The 19,323-nt window shown below is 50.9% G+C and overlaps 1 protein-coding gene across 1 annotated transcript in view; it reads left to right on the top strand.

The window, feature by feature from the left end:
• Positions 1–18,424, top strand: part of LOC104342116 (scavenger receptor cysteine-rich domain-containing protein DMBT1) — a 36,445-nt gene extending 18,021 nt beyond the window's left edge. Inside the window, exons 17-37 of the mRNA XM_086466830.1 lie at positions 64–526; positions 695–838; positions 1,385–1,521; positions 1,573–1,836; positions 2,079–2,553; positions 4,245–4,568; positions 6,260–6,583; positions 8,275–8,591; positions 8,733–8,898; positions 9,445–9,581; positions 9,633–9,896; positions 10,139–10,601; positions 10,770–10,913; positions 11,546–11,593; positions 11,770–11,783; positions 12,874–12,974; positions 13,186–13,394; positions 14,512–14,684; positions 15,079–15,467; positions 17,308–17,579; positions 18,252–18,424. Of these exons, the coding sequence (XP_086322956.1) occupies positions 64–526; positions 695–838; positions 1,385–1,521; positions 1,573–1,836; positions 2,079–2,553; positions 4,245–4,568; positions 6,260–6,583; positions 8,275–8,591; positions 8,733–8,898; positions 9,445–9,581; positions 9,633–9,896; positions 10,139–10,601; positions 10,770–10,913; positions 11,546–11,593; positions 11,770–11,783; positions 12,874–12,974; positions 13,186–13,394; positions 14,512–14,684; positions 15,079–15,467; positions 17,308–17,579; positions 18,252–18,424 (5,001 nt within the window). The remainder of the gene's footprint in view (positions 1–63; positions 527–694; positions 839–1,384; positions 1,522–1,572; positions 1,837–2,078; positions 2,554–4,244; positions 4,569–6,259; positions 6,584–8,274; positions 8,592–8,732; positions 8,899–9,444; positions 9,582–9,632; positions 9,897–10,138; positions 10,602–10,769; positions 10,914–11,545; positions 11,594–11,769; positions 11,784–12,873; positions 12,975–13,185; positions 13,395–14,511; positions 14,685–15,078; positions 15,468–17,307; positions 17,580–18,251) is intronic.
• Positions 18,425–19,323: the final 899 nt, after the last annotated feature.

Raw genomic sequence — 19,323 nt, 5'->3', positions numbered from 1 at the left:
CCCTTCCGACTCCTACCATTCAGTGATTCTGTGACACTGTGGGTTTGGTCTTCCCCTTGGGAGAGCAGAGCCAGGGAAACGCGCAGCCTCGTTAAGCCGAGCGTGGCCGTCCTGATGGCCTGCAACCCGTCGAGCGTGGGCAATGCCCCGGCGAGAGAAGGTACCTGCGTGCTCGAGGGTTTTGCCATGCTTCCCCCCTCTCCTCCTTTCCAAGGTGCCTCCCTGAGCCTGGTGAACGGCAGGAACCGCTGCGAGGGGCGCGTAGAGATTTACTACTCCGGGGGCCGGGGCACCGTCTGCGATGACAACTGGGACCTGAACGATGCCACCGTCGTGTGCAGGCAGCTGGGATGCGGCTTTGCTGTTTCGGCACCACAAAACGCCTACTTTGGACAAGGCACCGGCAATATCTACCTGGACGATGTGCACTGCTCAGGGAATGAGTTCTCCCTCTTCAACTGCAGCCACAATGGCTGGGGCATCCACAACTGCGGCCACCAAGAAGATGCTGCTGTTGTGTGTTCAGGTACCGTTGCTTGTCCTTCCTAAATACCGGGAGGCTTTCCAAAGGTGGCCCTTCTTGGCCGCAATTTGGCGCGTCTTGGAGACGTCTCCAAGGGTTGGGGTTTGCGTTGCTCCCACCGTGGAAGACCACCCTGCTGACCCCTCCAGCTCTCCATCGCCCACGTGACAGGCTGGCACCAACAGCCCCAGCGGCTGGGAGAAAAACTGGCCGAGCTCCTTTGCCCGCAAGCTCCTCACCTGCTTCTTTCTCTTCCTGCCCTAACAGATGCCACGGCCAACACCACAGGCAGCTTGCCCCCGTTCGTTCCTCCAGGTAGGTCTGAATTTCTCCTGGCTTTTCTGGCCACTCCTTTGGGCGGTACCACTGAGTGGCTCACAGGGACGGGGTGACACTTTTGACACTGTCCCCACCACGTCCTCATAGGTAAGCTTAGGAAGTGTGGGTTAGATGAGTGGCCAGTGAGGTGGGTTGAGAACTGGCTGAAGGACAGAGCTCAGAGGGGTGTGATCAGCGGTGCTGAGTCCAGCTGGAGGCCTCTAAGTAGCGGTGATCCCCAGGGGTCAGTGTTAGGGCCCGTGCGATTCAATGTCTTCATCAGCCACCTGGGTGAAGGGACGGAGGGTATCCTCAGCAAATTTGCTGACGATACAAAGCTGGGAGGAGTGGCAGATCCAGCGGAAGGCTGTGCTGCCGTTCAGCGGGATCTGGACAGGCTGGAGAGCTGGGTGGAGAGGAACCAGCTGAAGTTTAACAGGGGCAAGGGGAGGGTCCTGCCCCTGGGGAGGAAGAACCCCGTACCCCAGTACAGGCTGTGGGTCGACCTGCTTGAGAGTAGCTCTGCAGAGGTTGACCTGGGAGTTTTGGTGCATAACGGGATGATCACGAGCCAGCAATGTGCCCTTGTGGCCAAGAAGGACAACGGCCTCCTGGGTTGCGTTAAGAAGAGCATGGCCAGCAAGTCAAGGGTGCTAATCCTCCCAATATGCTCCACCCTGGTAAGGTAACAGCTGGAGTACTGTGTCCAGTTCTGGGCCCCCCAATTCAAGAGGGACAGGGAGCTACTGCAGAGACTCCGGCAGAGGGCTGGTAAGACGATTAAGGGACTGGAGCATCTCCCATACGAAGAAAAGCCGAGAGCCCTGGGGCTCTTTAGGCTGGAGAAGACAAGACTGAGAGGGGACCTTCTCAACGCTTATCAGTGTCTAAAGGGCGGGTGTCAAGAGGACGGGGCCAGGCTCCTCTCCGTGGTGGCCAGCGACAGGAGGAGGGGCAAGGGGCACAAGCTGGAGCACAGGAAGTTCCTCTTGAACGTGAGGAGGAGGAACTTCTTCACTCAGAGGGTGGCAGAGCACTGGAACAGGCTGCCCAGGGGGGTTGTGGAGTCTCCTTCCCTGGAGATACTCAAAACCCGTCTGGATGCCTTCCTGGGTGACCTGCTCTAGGCTAACCTGCTTTAGCAGGGGAGTCGGACTAGATGATCTCCAGAGGTCCCTTCCGACTCCTACCATTCAGTGATTCTGTGACACTGTGGGTTTGGTCTTCCCCTTGGGAGAGCAGAGCCAGGGAAACGCGCAGCCTCGTTAAGCCGAGCGTGGCCGTCCTGATGGCCTGCAACCCGTCGAGCGTGGGCAATGCCCCGGCGAGAGAAGGTACCTGCGTGCTCGAGGGTTTTGCCATGCTTCCCCCCTCTCCTCCTTTCCAAGGTGCCTCCCTGAGCCTGGTGAACGGCAGGAACCACTGCGAGGGGCGCGTAGAGATTTACTACTCCGGGGGCCGGGGCACCGTCTGCGATGACAACTGGGACCTGAGCGATGCCACCGTCGTGTGCAGGCAGCTGGGATGCGGCTTTGCTGTTTCGGCACCACAAAACGCCTACTTTGGACAAGGCACCGGCAATATCTACCTGGACGATGTGCACTGCTCAGGGAATGAGTTCTCCCTCTTCAGCTGCAGCCACAATGGCTGGGGCATCCACAACTGCGGCCACCAAGAAGATGCTGCTGTTGTGTGTTCAGGTACCGTTGCTTGTCCTTCCTAAATACCGGGAGGCTTTCCAAAGGTGGCCCTTCTTGGCCGCAATTTGGCGCGTCCTGGAGACGTCTCCAAGGGTTGGGGTTTGCGTTGCTCCCACCGTGGAAGACCACCCTGCTGAATCCTCCAGCTCTCCATCGCCCACGTGACAGGCTGGCACCAACAGCCCCAGCGGCTGGGAGAAAAACTGGCCGAGCTCCTTTGCCCGCAAGCTCCTCACCTGCTTCTTTCTCTTCCTGCCCTAACAGATGCCACGGCCAACACCACAGGCAGCTTGCCCCCGTTCGTTCCTCCAGGTAGGTCTGAATTTCTCCTGGCTTTTCTGGCCACTCCTTTGGGCGGTACCACTGAGTGGCTCACAGGGACGGGGTGACACTTTTGACACTGTCCCCACCACGTCCTCATAGGTAAGCTTAGGAAGTGTGGGTTAGATGAGTGGCCAGTGAGGTGGGTTGAGAACTGGCTGAAGGACAGAGCTCAGAGGGGTGTGATCAGCGGTGCTGAGTCCAGCTGGAGGCCTGTAAGTAGCGGTGATCCCCAGGGGTCAGTGTTAGGGCCCGTGCGATTCAATGTCTTCATCAGCCACCTGGGTGAAGGGATGGAGGGTATCCTCAGCAAATTTGCTGACGATACAAAGCTGGGAGGAGTGGCAGATCCAGCGGAAGGCTGTGCTGCCGTTCAGCGGGATCTGGACAGGCTGGAGAGCTGGGTGGAGAGGAACCAGCTGAAGTTTAACAGGGGCAAGGGGAGGGTCCTGCCCCTGGGGAGGAAGAACCCCGTACCCCAGTACAGGCTGTGGGTCGACCTGCTTGAGAGTAGCTCTGCAGAGGTTGACCTGGGAGTTTTGGTGGATAACGGGATGATCACGAGCCAGCAATGTGCCCTTGTGGCCAAGAAGGACAACGGCCTCCTGGGTTGCGTTAAGAAGAGCATGGCCAGCAAGTCAAGGGTGCTAATCCTCCCAATATGCTCCACCCTGGTAAGGTAACAGCTGGAGTACTGTGTCCAGTTCTGGGCCCCCCAATTCAAGAGGGACAGGGAGCTACTGCAGAGACTCCGGCAGAGGGCTGGTAAGACGATTAAGGGACTGGAGCATCTCCCATACGAAGAAAAGCCGAGAGCCCTGGGGCTCTTTAGGCTGGAGAAGACAAGGCTGAGAGGGGACCTTCTCAACGCTTATCAGTGTCTAAAGGGCGGGTGTCAAGAGGACGGGGCCAGGCTCCTCTCCGTGGTGGCCAGCGACAGGAGGAGGGGCAAGGGGCACAAGCTGGAGCACAGGAAGTTCCTCTTGAACGTGAGGAGGAGGAACTTCTTCACTCAGAGGGTGGCAGAGCACTGGAACAGGCTGCCCAGGGGGGTTGTGGAGTCTCCTTCCCTGGAGATACTCAAAACCCGTCTGGATGCCTTCCTGGGTGACCTGCTCTAGGCTAACCTGCTTTAGCAGGGGAGTCGGACTAGATGATCTCCAGAGGTCCCTTCCGACTCCTACCATTCAGTGATTCTGTGACACTGTGGGTTTGGTCTTCCCCTTGGGAGAGCAGAGCCAGGGAAACGCGCAGCCTCGTTAAGCCGAGCGTGGCCGTCCTGGTGGCCTGCAACCCGTCGAGCGTGGGCAATGCCCCGGCGAGAGAAGGTACCTGCGTGCTCGAGGGTTTTGCCATTCTTCTCCCCTCTCCTCCTTTCCAAGGTGCCTCCCTGAGCCTGGTGAACGGCAGGAACCGCTGCGAGGGGCGCGTAGAGATTTACTACTCCGGGGGCCGGGGCACCGTCTGCGATGACAACTGGGACCTGAACGATGCCACCGTCGTGTGCAGGCAGCTGGGATGCGGCTTTGCTGTTTCGGCACCACAAAACGCCTACTTTGGACAAGGCACCGGCAATATCTACCTGGACGATGTGCACTGCTCAGGGAATGAGTTCTCCCTCTTCAGCTGCAGCCACAATGGCTGGGGCATCCACAACTGCGGCCACCAAGAAGATGCTGCTGTTGTGTGTTCAGGTACCGTTGCTTGTCCTTCCTAAATACCGGGAGGCTTTCCAAAGGTGGCCCTTCTTGGCCGCAATTTGGCGCGTCCTGGAGACGTCTCCAAGGGTTGGGGTTTGCGTTGCTCCCACCGTGGAAGACCACCCTGCTGACCCCCCCAGCTCTCCATCGCCCACGTGACAGGCTGGCACCAACAGCCCCAGCGGCTGGGAGAAAAACTGGCCGAGCTCCTTTGCCCGCAAGCTCCTCACCTGCTTCTTTCTCTTCCTGTCCTAACAGATGCCACGGCCAACACCACAGGCAGCTCTCCCCCGCTCGTTCCTCCAGGTAGGTCTGAATTTCTCCTGGCTTTTCTGGCCACTCCTTTGGGCGGTACCACTGAGTGGCTCACAGGGACGGGGTGACACTTTTGACACTGTCCCCACCACGTCCTCATAGGTAAGCTTAGGAAGTGTGGGTTAGATGAGTGGCCAGTGAGGTGGGTTGAGAACTGGCTGAAGGACAGAGCTCAGAGGGGTGTGATCAGCGGTGCTGAGTCCAGCTGGAGGCCTGTAAGTAGCGGTGATCCCCAGGGGTCAGTGTTAGGGCCCGTGCGATTCAATGTCTTCATCAGCCACCTGGGTGAAGGGACGGAGGGTATCCTCAGCAAATTTGCTGACGATACAAAGCTGGGAGGAGTGGCAGATCCAGCGGAAGGCTGTGCTGCCGTTCAGCGGGATCTGGACAGGCTGGAGAGCTGGGTGGAGAGGAACCAGCTGAAGTTTAACAGGGGCAAGGGGAGGGTCCTGCCCCTGGGGAGGAAGAACCCCGTACCCCAGTACAGGCTGTGGGCCGACCTGCTTGAGAGTAGCTCTGCAGAGGTTGACCTGGGAGTTTTGGTGCATAACGGGATGATCACGAGCCAGCAATGTGCCCTTGTGGCCAAGAAGGACAACGGCCTCCTGGGTTGCGTTAAGAAGAGCATGGCCAGCAAGTCAAGGGTGCTAATCCTCCCAATATGCTCCACCCTGGTAAGGTAACAGCTGGAGTACTGTGTCCAGTTCTGGGCCCCCCAATTCAAGAGGGACAGGGAGCTACTGCAGAGACTCCGGCAGAGGGCTGGTAAGACGATTAAGGGACTGGAGCATCTCCCATACGAAGAAAAGCCGAGAGACCTGGGGCTCTTTAGGCTGGAGAAGACAAGACTGAGAGGGGACCTTCTCAACGCTTATCAGTGTCTAAAGGGCGGGTGTCAAGAGGACGGGGCCAGGCTCCTCTCCGTGGTGGCCAGCGACAGGAGGAGGGGCAAGGGGCACAAGCTGGAGCACAGGAAGTTCCTCTTGAACGTGAGGAGGAGGAACTTCTTTACTCTGAGGGTGGCAGAGCACTGGAACAGGCTGCCCAGGGGGGTTGTGGAGTCTCCTTCCCTGGAGATACTCAAAACCCGTCTGGATGCCTTCCTGGGTGACCTGCTCTAGGCTAACCTGCTTTAGCAGGGGAGTCGGACTAGATGATCTCCAGAGGTCCCTTCCGACTCCTACCATTCAGTGATTCTGTGACACTGTGGGTTTGGTCTTCCCCTTGGGAGAGCAGAGCCAGGGAAACGCGCAGCCTCGTTAAGCCGAGCGTGGCCGTCCTGGTGGCCTGCAACCCGTCGAGCGTGGGCAATGCCCCGGCGAGAGAAGGTACCTGCGTGCTCGAGGGTTTTGCCATGCTTCCCCCCTCTCCTCCTTTCCAAGGTGCCTCCCTGAGCCTGGTGAACGGCAGGAACCGCTGCGAGGGGCGCGTAGAGATTTACTACTCCGGGGGCCGGGGCACCGTCTGCGAAGACAACTGGGACCTGAACGATGCCACCGTCGTGTGCAGGCAGCTGGGATGCGGCTTTGCTGTTTCGGCACCACAAAACGCCTACTTTGGACAAGGCACCGGCAATATCTACCTGGACGATGTGCACTGCTCAGGGAATGAGTTCTCCCTCTTCAGCTGCAGCCACAATGGCTGGGGCATCCACAACTGCGGCCACCAAGAAGATGCTGCTGTTGTGTGTTCAGGTACCGTTGCTTGTCCTTCCTAAATACCGGGAGGCTTTCCAAAGGTGGCCCTTCTTGGCCGCAATTTGGCGCGTCTTGGCGACGTCTCCAAGGGTTGGGGTTTGCGTTGCTCCCACCGTGGAAGACCACCCTACTGACCCCCCCAGCTCTCCATCGCCCACGTGACAGGCTGGCACCAACAGCCCCAGCGGCTGGGAGAAAAACTGGCCGAGCTCCTTTGCCCGCAAGCTCCTCACCTGCTTCTTTCTCTTCCTGCCCTAACAGATGCCACGGCCAACACCACAGGCAGCTTGCCCCCGTTCGTTCCTCCAGGTAGGTCTGAATTTCTCCTGGCTTTTCTGGCCACTCCTTTGGGCGGTACCACTGAGTGGCTCACAGGGACGGGGTGACACTTTTGACACTGTCCCCACCACGTCCTCATAGGTAAGCTTAGGAAGTGTGGGTTAGATGAGTGGCCAGTGAGGTGGGTTGAGAACTGGCTGAAGGACAGAGCTCAGAGGGGTGTGATCAGCGGTGCTGAGTCCAGCTGGAGGCCTGTAAGTAGCGGTGATCCCCAGGGGTCAGTGTTAGGGCCCGTGCGATTCAATGTCTTCATCAGCCACCTGGGTGAAGGGACGGAGGGTATCCTCAGCAAATTTGCTGACGATACAAAGCTGGGAGGAGTGGCAGATCCAGCGGAAGGCTGTGCTGCCGTTCAGCGGGATCTGGACAGGCTGGAGAGCTGGGTGGAGAGGAACCAGCTGAAGTTTAACAGGGGCAAGGGGAGGGTCCTGCCCCTGGGGAGGAAGAACCCCGTACCCCAGTACAGGCTGTGGGTCGACCTGCTTGAGAGTAGCTCTGCAGAGGTTGACCTGGGAGTTTTGGTGGATAACGGGATGATCACGAGCCAGCAATGTGCCCTTGTGGCCAAGAAGGACAACGGCCTCCTGGGTTGCGTTAAGAAGAGCATGGCCAGCAAGTCAAGGGTGCTAATCCTCCCAATATGCTCCACCCTGGTAAGGTAACAGCTGGAGTACTGTGTCCAGTTCTGGGCCCCCCAATTCAAGAGGGACAGGGAGCTACTGCAGAGACTCCGGCAGAGGGCTGGTAAGACGATTAAGGGACTGGAGCATCTCCCATACGAAGAAAAGCCGAGAGCCCTGGGGCTCTTTAGGCTGGAGAAGACAAGACTGAGAGGGGACCTTCTCAACGCTTATCAGTGTCTAAAGGGCGGGTGTCAAGAGGACGGGGCCAGGCTCCTCTCCGTGGTGGCCAGCGACAGGAGGAGGGGCAAGGGGCACAAGCTGCAGCACAGGAAGTTCCTCTTGAACGTGAGGAGGAGGAACTTCTTCACTCTGAGGGTGGCAGAGCACTGGAACAGGCTGCCCAGGGGGGTTGTGGAGTCTCCTTCCCTGGAGATACTCAAAACCCGTCTGGATGCCTTCCTGGGTGACCTGCTCTAGGCTAACCTGCTTTAGCAGGGGAGTCGGACTAGATGATCTCCAGAGGTCCCTTCCGACTCCTACCATTCAGTGATTCTGTGACGCTGTGGGTTTGGTCTTCCCCTTGGGAGAGCAGAGCCAGGGAAATGCGCAGCCTCGTTAAGCCGAGCGTGGCCGTCCTGACGGCCTGCAACCCGTCGAGCGTGGGCAATGCCCCGGCGAGAGAAGGTACCTGCGTGCTCGAGGGTTTTGCCATGCTTCCCCCCTCTCCTCCTTTCCAAGGTGCCTCCCTGAGCCTGGTGAACGGCAGGAACCGCTGCGAGGGGCGCGTAGAGATTTACTACTCCGGGGGCCGGGGCACCGTCTGCGATGACAACTGGGACCTGAGCGATGCCACCGTCGTGTGCAGGCAGCTGGGATGCGGCTTTGCTGTTTCGGCACCACAAAACGCCTACTTTGGACAAGGCACCGGCAATATCTACCTGGACGATGTGCACTGCTCAGGGAATGAGTTCTCCCTCTTCAACTGCAGCCACAATGGCTGGGGCATCCACAACTGCGGCCACCAAGAAGATGCTGCTGTTGTGTGTTCAGGTACCGTTGCTTGTCCTTCCTAAATACCGGGAGGCTTTCCAAAGGTGGCCCTTCTTGGCCGCAATTTGGCGCTTCTTGGCGACGTCTCCAAGGGTTGGGGTTTGCGTTGCTCCCACCGTGGAAGACCACCCTGCTGACCCCCCCAGCTCTCCATCGCCCACGTGACAGGCTGGCACCAACAGCCCCAGCGGCTGGGAGAAAAACTGGCCGAGCTCCTTTGCCCGCAAGCTCCTCACCTGCTTCTTTCTCTTCCTGCCCTAACAGATGCCACGGCCAACACCACAGGCAGCTTGCCCCCGTTCGTTCCTCCAGGTAGGTCTGAATTTCTCCTGGCTTTTCTGGCCACTCCTTTGGGCGGTACCACTGAGTGGCTCACAGGGACGGGGTGACACTTTTGACACTGTCCCCACCACGTCCTCATAGGTAAGCTTAGGAAGTGTGGGTTAGATGAGTGGCCAGTGAGGTGGGTTGAGAACTGGCTGAAGGACAGAGCTCAGAGGGGTGTGATCAGCGGTGCTGAGTCCAGCTGGAGGCCTGTAAGTAGCGGTGATCCCCAGGGGTCAGTGTTAGGGCCCGTGCGATTCAATGTCTTCATCAGCCACCTGGGTGAAGGGACGGAGGGTATCCTCAGCAAATTTGCTGACGATACAAAGCTGGGAGGAGTGGCAGATCCAGCGGAAGGCTGTGCTGCCGTTCAGCGGGATCTGGACAGGCTGGAGAGCTGGGTGGAGAGGAACCAGCTGAAGTTTAAGAGGGGCAAGGGGAGGGTCCTGCCCCTGGGGAGGAAGAACCCCGTACCCCAGTACAGGCTGTGGGTCGACCTGCTTGAGAGTAGCTCTGCAGAGGTTGACCTGGGAGTTTTGGTGCATAACGGGATGATCACGAGCCAGCAATGTGCCCTTGTGGCCAAGAAGGACAACGGCCTCCTGGGTTGCGTTAAGAAGAGCATGGCCAGCAAGTCAAGGGTGCTAATCCTCCCAATATGCTCCACCCTGGTAAGGTAACAGCTGGAGTACTGTGTCCAGTTCTGGGCCCCCCAATTCAAGAGGGACAGGGAGCTACTGCAGAGACTCCGGCAGAGGGCTGGTAAGACGATTAAGGGACTGGAGCATCTCCCATACGAAGAAAAGCCGAGAGCCCTGGGGCTCTTTAGGCTGGAGAAGACAAGACTGAGAGGGGACCTTCTCAACGCTTATCAGTGTCTAAAGGGCGGGTGTCAAGAGGACGGGGCCAGGCTCCTCTCCGTGGTGGCCAGCGACAGGAGGAGGGGCAAGGGGCACAAGCTGGAGCACAGGAAGTTCCTCTTGAACGTGAGGAGGAGGAACTTCTTCACTCAGAGGGTGGCAGAGCACTGGAACAGGCTGCCCAGGGGGGTTGTGGAGTCTCCTTCCCTGGAGATACTCAAAACCCGTCTGGATGCCTTCCTGGGTGACCTGCTCTAGGCTAACCTGCTTTAGCAGGGGAGTCGGACTAGATGATCTCCAGAGGTCCCTTCCGACTCCTACCATTCAGTGATTCTGTGACACTGTGGGTTTGGTCTTCCCCTTGGGAGAGCAGAGCCAGGGAAACGCGCAGCCTCGTTAAGCCGAGCGTGGCCGTCCTGATGGCCTGCAACCCGTCGAGCGTGGGCAATGCCCCGGCGAGAGAAGGTACCTGCGTGCTCGAGGGTTTTGCCATGCTTCCCCCCTCTCCTCCTTTCCAAGGTGCCTCCCTGAGCCTGGTGAACGGCAGGAACCGCTGCGAGGGGCGCGTAGAGATTTACTACTCCGGGGGCCGGGGCACCGTCTGCGATGACAACTGGGACCTGAACGATGCCACCGTCGTGTGCAGGCAGCTGGGATGCGGCTTTGCTGTTTCGGCACCACAAAACGCCTACTTTGGACAAGGCACCGGCAATATCTACCTGGACGATGTGCACTGCTCAGGGAATGAGTTCTCCCTCTTCAACTGCAGCCACAATGGCTGGGGCATCCACAACTGCGGCCACCAAGAAGATGCTGCTGTTGTGTGTTCAGGTACCGTTGCTTGTCCTTCCTAAATACCGGGAGGCTTTCCAAAGGTGGCCCTTCTTGGCCGCAATTTGGCGCGTCTTGGCGACGTCTCCAAGGGTTGGGGTTTGCGTTGCTCCCACCGTGGAAGACCACCCTGCTGACCCCCCCAGCTCTCCATCGCCCACGTGACAGGCTGGCACCAACAGCCCCAGCGGCTGGGAGAAAAACTGGCCGAGCTCCTTTGCCCGCAAGCTCCTCACCTGCTTCTTTCTCTTCCTGCCCTAACAGATGCCACGGCCAACACCACAGGCAGCTTGCCCCCGTTCGTTCCTCCAGGTAGGTCTGAATTTCTCCTGGCTTTTCTGGCCACTCCTTTGGGCGGTACCACTGAGTGGCTCACAGGGACGGGGTGACACTTTTGACACTGTCCCCACCACGTCCTCATAGGTAAGCTTAGGAAGTGTGGGTTAGATGAGTGGCCAGTGAGGTGGGTTGAGAACTGGCTGAAGGACAGAGCTCAGAGGGGTGTGATCAGCGGTGCTGAGTCCAGCTGGAGGCCTGTAAGTAGCGGTGATCCCCAGGGGTCAGTGTTAGGGCCCATGCGATTCAATGTCTTCATCAGCCACCTGGGTGAAGGGACGGAGGGTATCCTCAGCAAATTTGCTGACGATACAAAGCTGGGAGGAGTGGCAGATCCAGCGGAAGGCTGTGCTGCCGTTCAGCGGGATCTGGACAGGCTGGAGAGCTGGGTGGAGAGGAACCAGCTGAAGTTTAACAGGGGCAAGGGGAGGGTCCTGCCCCTGGGGAGGAAGAACCCCGTACCCCAGTACAGGCTGTGGGTCGACCTGCTTGAGAGTAGCTCTGCAGAGGTTGACCTGGGAGTTTTGGTGCATAACGGGATGAAAAACTGGCCGAGCTCCTTTGCTCGCAAGCTCCTCACTTGCTTCTTTCTCTTTCTGCCCTAACAGATTCCACAGCCAACACCACTCTTCCTACTCCGCCATCGTCTACTCCAGGTATGTCTTCTTTTTTCATCTGTGTATTTTTTTTCATCTGTGGCATGACTTCGAAGATTTTTTTTTTACTAGTTTATAGGTTGCACATTGTATTACTCTTCAGATAAAGATATTATTGGTACTAACTTGTTAAATCTTACATACAGTCCTCTAAGTCTTTTTGATTGTGTTTATAGGAGTTGACTTCAGAGTCTGTTGAATTTGTGGGAAATCTTTTCTTTTTTCTCTATTTTTAATTTTTGCCAGCACCTTTTGCTTTCTGTCATGCGCATGTATGCTTTAATCCTGCTGTCTTGGTTTGAAAGACAGGTGTCTGCGGAGGAAGGCAGGAGCCTCCCTTGAAATGGAAAATGCAACCCCCTTCCCTCCAAATTATTATAATTTTGAAATTAAGGGGCCTACAGGCAAAGATATGGGGAATAGGAATAAAAGTTCTTTACTAATATATATATATAACACAATGCAGGGAAAAAAAAACATCCCATTGGTTTACACTGACAGAGTCAGGAATACAACCTGACACCCTGTTAGGGTGGCAGTAGCAGTCCGATAAGATGATGGCTGCAGTCCTCCTGAAGCGATGGATGTAGTTCTGTTGAAGCAGCGATCTTGTAAAAGGGTCTGGTCTTCCTCCGAAGGTCCAGTGGTAGGTAGGCAGCTCTTGTCCTCTGGAACTCCAGTGGGGGGAAAAACTCCTCTGGGAATCCAGTGGAAGAAGGCTGCTACGTGTCCGAGATCTCATGGGTTTTTTAGCATGGACTGCTTGGCTCCTTCCCCCCGGGCGGAGCATCTCACAACGGGATGGGGAGTTCCTTGAGGGGCCATTAACAGGAGATAGTCCAGAAGCGAGTTACCAATGGGTCAGGCGATAAGGCATTGTTGTGCCCATTGACAGGAGATAGTCCAGAGAGGGGGAGGCAGCGAGCACCGCCCCACCTGGTCTCAACAGCTCCTGAAGATGGTCATAGAATACTTTTTTTTTTATTGGCACATTTTACACTGTAACGTAGGACACTTGCCCAATGCAAAACAACACGGGTGATTTAGAGGTCTCTGAAGCAATCATCAGACTTGTAGCCTGAATGTGAAGAGCACAACCTTCCATTTTCTCTGGAGTTTTAACCTCCTGTTGCTAAGAATTTGATTCTTAAAATGTATTTTCTTTTCATATGAAGTAAATCTGAATTACTCATATCTATATCTTATTTTCTTTCTTTTTTTTTCCAGGGATAAAATACATTTGTGGTGGTTTACTTTTTAATTCCTCTGGAACACTTCAGAGTCCTTCTTATCCTTTGAATTATCCAGATAATGCAGATTGTTTGTGGCAAATAGAAGTAGTGAATAATCTCCGCATTATGCTCACATTTGGAAGTATTCAGTAAGTAAACCACTTCCTGCTTGGGCAATAAATGGGTCTCAAGTCTCTACTACAACCACAGTTCCCAAGCACATTTCTTACGCTCCTAAGTGAATTAGAAATATTATGTGGCAATCGTGTGAATGCAGTATCTCAGTTTATTGTTTGCTCAGCACTAAAAAAACATAGTTTACTAAATGCATTTTATTATATATTCACTTTTCTTCCTCAGGTTGCAAGGTGGGTGCCAGAATGATTATATCGAGATCTACGATGGGCCACCCAAAACTTCCCCTCTGCTTGGAAGAATATGTTCTGGTTCTGATCTCACATACACATCCTCCTCAAACTTTATGACTGTCAGATTTCACAGTGACTCCAGATATTCCAATAAAGGGTTTCATGCTAAGTATCAGTCCTTTCCAGCAGACCAGACCACCAGTAAGTTTTCATTCTGTTCATAATGTTTTCTTCGCTCAGAAGTTTTTATACCCTGCTTTTATTTGCTAAATAAGTATTTTGTTAATGCTGTTGAAGAAATCCCACATAGATGACATTCCTACTTGAATTTCTTAACTGGTTATTCACCAATCACTTTCAGACAGTTAATATTTTTCCATTTAAAAAAAATCTTCAAGTTTTAAATTATTTGCCTTCAGATATTTTCTACAATGTCCAGTCTACATTCATATTTCTTCTTATCACATCATTATTCATACAGGTTTTTTCCACCTTTGTGGACAGATTTTCATAGAATCATAGAAATACTAGTTAGAAAGAACATTTGGAGGCTTCCTAGTCCAACTATTCCAAGAATGGCTATTGCCAACACCATGTCAAGTCCATTATGAATTTGTCTAGCTGAACCTCTAGAAACATTCAAAGGATTAAATCTTCAAAGCCACTTCTCTGGGTGACCTGTTCCAGGACTATCCTGGAGTCCCAGTGGGAAAGTTTATCTAACATGCACTTAACAACCTCCCCAGGCACAAACAATAGCACATTTGGCTCTGTTGTCTTTGTAACTGCCTTTCAAGAGGCTGTGTGTTGCCAGTAGGTCCCTGCCATCAGATACCTCTCTCTACCAAAGACCAAACTCTCCCATGGGATCATTGTTTTTCATGTCATGGACTCAGTGAACCATCATGGAGATGGCTCCCACCCAAACAGTGTTTCTGAAAACCAGTGTGCACTTTTAGCTCCACACCTCCCACAATAGCTTTTGGATTCTTATCCAGAAAAAAAAATCCACTTCTTAGCATTTTTGTTTGAGCAGTGATACAGGCTTAAGGTCTCAGCAAAAGCTTATTTTAAGCTACCTGTTTTTGTCAGGAGAGTAACTGAAGGTCAGCTGAAGTTTGTCAGAGACTATTGGTTGTTCGTATTTATTTCTAAGACGTAAAAATAAGTGGTTTGTCTTATTAATTCTCTCCCCTAAATGGTAGCAGCTATTGCATTTGTTGAAGTTGTAGCACGCAATAGCTGCTACCATTTAAGGAAATTGCAAACTTCAGTTTAAGTATGTGAAATCACTAATAATTCATGTTTTCTTCCCTAGCCCTTACCTGCTTGCCAACCTACATGCACGCAGTTGTAGACAGACGCTATCTCCAGTCACAGGGCTACTCAGTGTGGAACATCAGCTTGTCTGACTCTTATTGTAGACCAAGAATTACGTCAACTGAGATTATATTCAACGTTCCCTACAACGGCTGTGGTACACATAGACAGGTTGGTGAAAATACATTTTGGCGAGCTCTTCGAGTCTGGGCATGGAAATTTAATAGACATTTGGGAATTATCATGAATCACAAAGGGTATTGTAGCCCACGTGTTCAAAACACAGCAAAGAAGCATGTGCTTCTGGAGGCTAAGGTTTGTTAAACATTCCTACTTATCCTTCCCAGGGTTTAGGTAATCTCTGTATCTATTTCAAAGTGATGTTATAGAGAACAGAGTATAGGAGACAGTTAAGTGAACAATCTCATCCAGGATGCTTAGGTGTTTTGAGTATGACATGTTCTTTCTGACTAATACTAGGACCTGGCACATACAGAAGTTCAGAGTACACACTGTGAACATGACAACATGTGATCATTTTGTTACTATCTAATGTGTCAAATAGGGCGACAACGAAACGATCACCTACTCCAATGTGATTAAAGTGCCTGCTTCTGGTCACATCATCAAGAGGCGAAAGGATCTTCTCTTGCACATCAACTGCAAAATGCTCCAGAACACCTGGATGCAAGTAACGTACATTGCCAATGACATCATTGATGTCAGTGAAACCCAGTATGGAAGATACAATGTGGACTTGACATTCTACAATTCCTCATCTTTTCTGTGGCCAGTGCATGACTTTCCATACCTTGTTGACCTGAATCAGAATTTGTTCCTTCAAGCTTCTCTTCACAGCTCTGACCCAAATCTGATCGTGTTTGTGGACACATGTGTGGTATCACATGATCCTAGCAATGTTAGAACACCGACATACGAATTGATCAGAAATGGGTAAGAACTTTCTAAAGAACTGCTTTAAAAATATCTGTATGGATGGTTCTGAAAGAGCTTCATCTATGAAAGAGATGATTTAAGGACAGTGTACCTTGGTTGCAATTCTCAATACAAATATACTTCTGAGAAAGACTCTTTGTCAAAGTCTGAATAAAATACGATATGACACAGAAATGCCATTCAGAAGTTGCAGCCAAATGCTGAGATTTCACTCAAGGAGGCAGTGTAGAAAGTGAGGTCTGTATTTTTTTTCTGAAATTGGTGCATGACATGTGGGCATGTCAATGTCTCTGCATTTCCATACAGCAGAATTAAGAGGTTTGCAGCATCATAACTAGAATACAAAACAGTCTGTTCGAAAAGAAGGGAAATTCCTTAGCCTTTTTTGCTATTTAAAAATCTAAAACATTTTGCTTAATTTGATACAAGATGTGCCTTTTGATTTGAAATAGAAAAGTTGAGGGCTCTTGTAAAGAATGCAAAACCGGCAGGTAGCTAGAAGCACAAAAGTGCAGCTCTCAGTTTCCCATTTTGTTCCAGGAATTGGACACTCATGCTAGTTTATTTCTCTTCTGTGCTTGGTGGGATTTGAATTTCTCTGCCTCCTGGGAGGGTGTTCACATCAGTAACCCTAGCAGTGTAGTAACTACTGCTAAGCTGGAAGTCTGGCTTGTGACGAGCTAATGAAGAGACACAGTGCCTCCTGCCTGTTGGGAGAATGCCCTCCCTGTTAGAGTTTACGTGAATCTTAGGAAGGTTTTTTTCCTCTTGTTGGGGTTTCTTTTGTTTTATCTATAAAAAACACATATTCATTAAGCAGGACACAAGAGGACTGTCTACCTTTGTGAGCAGGACACTCATCAGGAGACGGGGCAAATAGACTCTGATAATTTTCCAGTTAATTTTTATTCATTTGACATGGAACTGTGCCAAAAGCAAATGTATTTACTGAATGTAAAATCAATAATAACCACCTATAAATATCAGGTGTGTTGGGATATCACTGCAGTATAAAACAAATTGAGAATGAGAGGATTTAAAATCCTTGGTGTATTTATCAGGGAAATGAGCACAAATGTAATTAAAGACAACTTTGAAATATTCTGGGGTAACAGTTGTGGGTCAGCTTTTCGGTTCTGTTTTCATGGTGGTTAAGTTAAACCAGAACAGCTAGGATCCAAGTTAGGTAATTGTTAAGGCTAGTCATTGCCAAGAAGTGAAACTCATTGACAGGAAAATTAATCTAGTAACTTGCTCTGTGAAATATCTGGAGATCGGTGTAAGGTATCAAGATTCCTCAAATTAGGTACTCTCCAAACATTGAAAGACTAATCAGCATGTTTATTTCTCAAAAAAAAAAAAAAAAAAAAAAAAAAAAAAAAAAAAAGATGTGTATTAGGATTGGTTTTGTCCTTCCAGGGTAGAAAGGGGCCCTTTCTCTTTCTGCAACAACCTGCAGGGGCCTTCTTGTAAACAGGTAATCCTGCTTGCAAATGCAAAACAGGTCCTCACCTGAAACACAGAAGCCAGCAGAACCACGAGTTATTTTTCAGCTATTCGTGTTTACACGTACTTTGTTGAGCTATGAAATTTCTGCACTGTATACATTATTGTGGTAGAAATCACTGTCCCTCTTACTTATTTTTATCTCTTAATTTCTCCCCTTTTTTTTCTCTTAATTTCTTTCCTTGCTAAAAGCACACTCTTTTAAATCCTTTTGAGTCTCTCATACTCTTACCTTCCGGTTTTACATTCAAACTCGAAACGTATTTCACAGAGATAGTGTAATAGTGTTTCTATTCACAATAGCTAATCTTTTAATTCTGTATCATTCCAGGTGTGTTAAGGATCCTACCTACTCTTCCTACTATTCACCATACAGCCATGTCGCTCGGTTTGCATTTAGTGCTTTTTCGTTCGTTAATCGATACACGTCAGTTTACCTGCGGTGTGAGCTGGTGGTGTGCAGGTACAACGACTACTCTTCCCGCTGCTACCAAGGCTGTGGCAGCAGGTTGAAGAGGAATGCAGGTTCTTCCCAGGCAAAAGTGAATGTTGTTATCGGACCTGTCCAGCTTCGGGAGGCTCACGCTGGGAACAGGAACACTGGTAAGTTTAAATAACTTAAATAACATCAGACTCTGTGTATCGCTGTAGGTCTGCGTGTCAGTTCAGACGTGAAATCCAGCTCTGAAATATACCTTTGCTGGTTTATTCACAACTCTGCTGTAATTCTTATGGGGAATGATTTTTTTTATTATTATTATTTATAAAATTGTTTTATAAGGTTAACAAGCTATTTCCTTTCTGTCATAGTTTAGATTCATTATTTGTTCTGCACATATCAAATAGCAATTGATTCAGTTCTGTGGGAAGAGGGATGAGATATAACTTGTCTCCATGCAGTTTTTATATTAATTTTTCAAAGCAGTCTGTGCCTGATTGGCGTGTCCCTCATTTATTAACAACCAGTCTGTAAGCCCCCGTTGAAATGTTGTTTCTCAGTGTCCTGTGGCTGCTGTTTCCACTATCAGAAAACAGCATCTTACAGTCTTAGAGTGCAATTGGTACAAGCTCTTAGTTGCTCTTTCATGTCTTGCTATAATCTTTACTTGTTTGGCATGGCCACAGACTCATTTGTGAAACAACGTGCAATAAAACAATTTGGTTTCTGATCCAGATTGCAACATTTTAATTCAAATTCTCTTTGCCTAATTACCTTTGAGATTAACTGGCTCAGGAAAACAAATATAAGCCTCTCTCTTTCTCTTTTATGCACAGACCTGGCCTCCAACATCCAGGCAAAAGGGGAGTCTCAGAACTCAGCGCCTGCTGCCAGCTACCATGTTCCTCTGACTGTGACCACAGTGGTGCTGGTAGCTGCTGTTCTTACAGTGGGAGGATTTCTTTTGAAGCGTAAACTGCAGGAACCCATCCCGTACCAGATAATGTGAGAGGAAACCCAAGACTTGCATGTGGAAGGACCATTTCACCAGCCATCTGCTTCACTTTTTCATTTTGCAATCTGTGTTGAGGGTAACCTACCTGACTATTCCACCGCCCAGATCTTGTTTGAAGAACATGCTGTATCAAGATAACACCTAGCGTTACCATGAGCTGAACTGAGAAAGGAACCTGACTTTAAAATCCTCAAGTCCAAACACACCTAAGGTCTAGAGAAAGGTTAATTCTTCCATCCCAGCATCCAAATAAGGTACTGTCTTCAATGCCAGACATTTCAGAGCATCTCAGTTGAGCTTCTGACTGAGCGTCTGTCTGAGAAGACTAATTTAGGTGACTTGAGAAAGAAAAATTGACTTGTTTTGCCATTGCTGATATGCAGATAAAACACCTGCGTAGCACCATGAGATACTCTGGAAAGCAGTCCAAGAAAAAAGTTTCTTTGTGGAAAAATACCTCAATAATGAGCCATAAGTGGAAATGCACAGGGGCTGCATGTAAGGAATTGCTCCTGTACAGCATTCCTTATTTTGGGGGGTATGGTTCTTCACAATTACATGTTTTTCTGAGAAAATAGAGGCCATTTATAAGATTTTGTATGAAGGATGACTATAATAAAATCTGTTAGACAAATGTGTGATTAAAAAAGCAGGAAAGAAAAGTTTTATTGAGCAATTTCAATATTTTTTTCTGTACTTGCAAACTTACCGCCTATGTATCTGAACTTCCATCTAACACATGATCAAGTCGGAGAATGTGCCTTCTGACACGTTTCTGCTCTTGTTCTTATGCATTTCTACACCTGTAAGAGGTGAGGGAGAAGAGAATGTACGTAAGTTGCCATACGGATGTGTGACCTGTCTCCTATCCCCATGTGAAAACAAAAAAAAAT

The sequence above is a fragment of the Leptosomus discolor genome, chromosome 6 (genome assembly GCF_034619465.1).
Source record: "Leptosomus discolor isolate bLepDis1 chromosome 6, bLepDis1.hap2, whole genome shotgun sequence".
Lineage (NCBI taxonomy): Eukaryota > Metazoa > Chordata > Aves > Leptosomiformes > Leptosomidae > Leptosomus > Leptosomus discolor.
The sequence above is the reverse complement of the archived record's forward strand: the minus strand, read 5'-3'. Positions and strand labels throughout refer to the sequence as shown.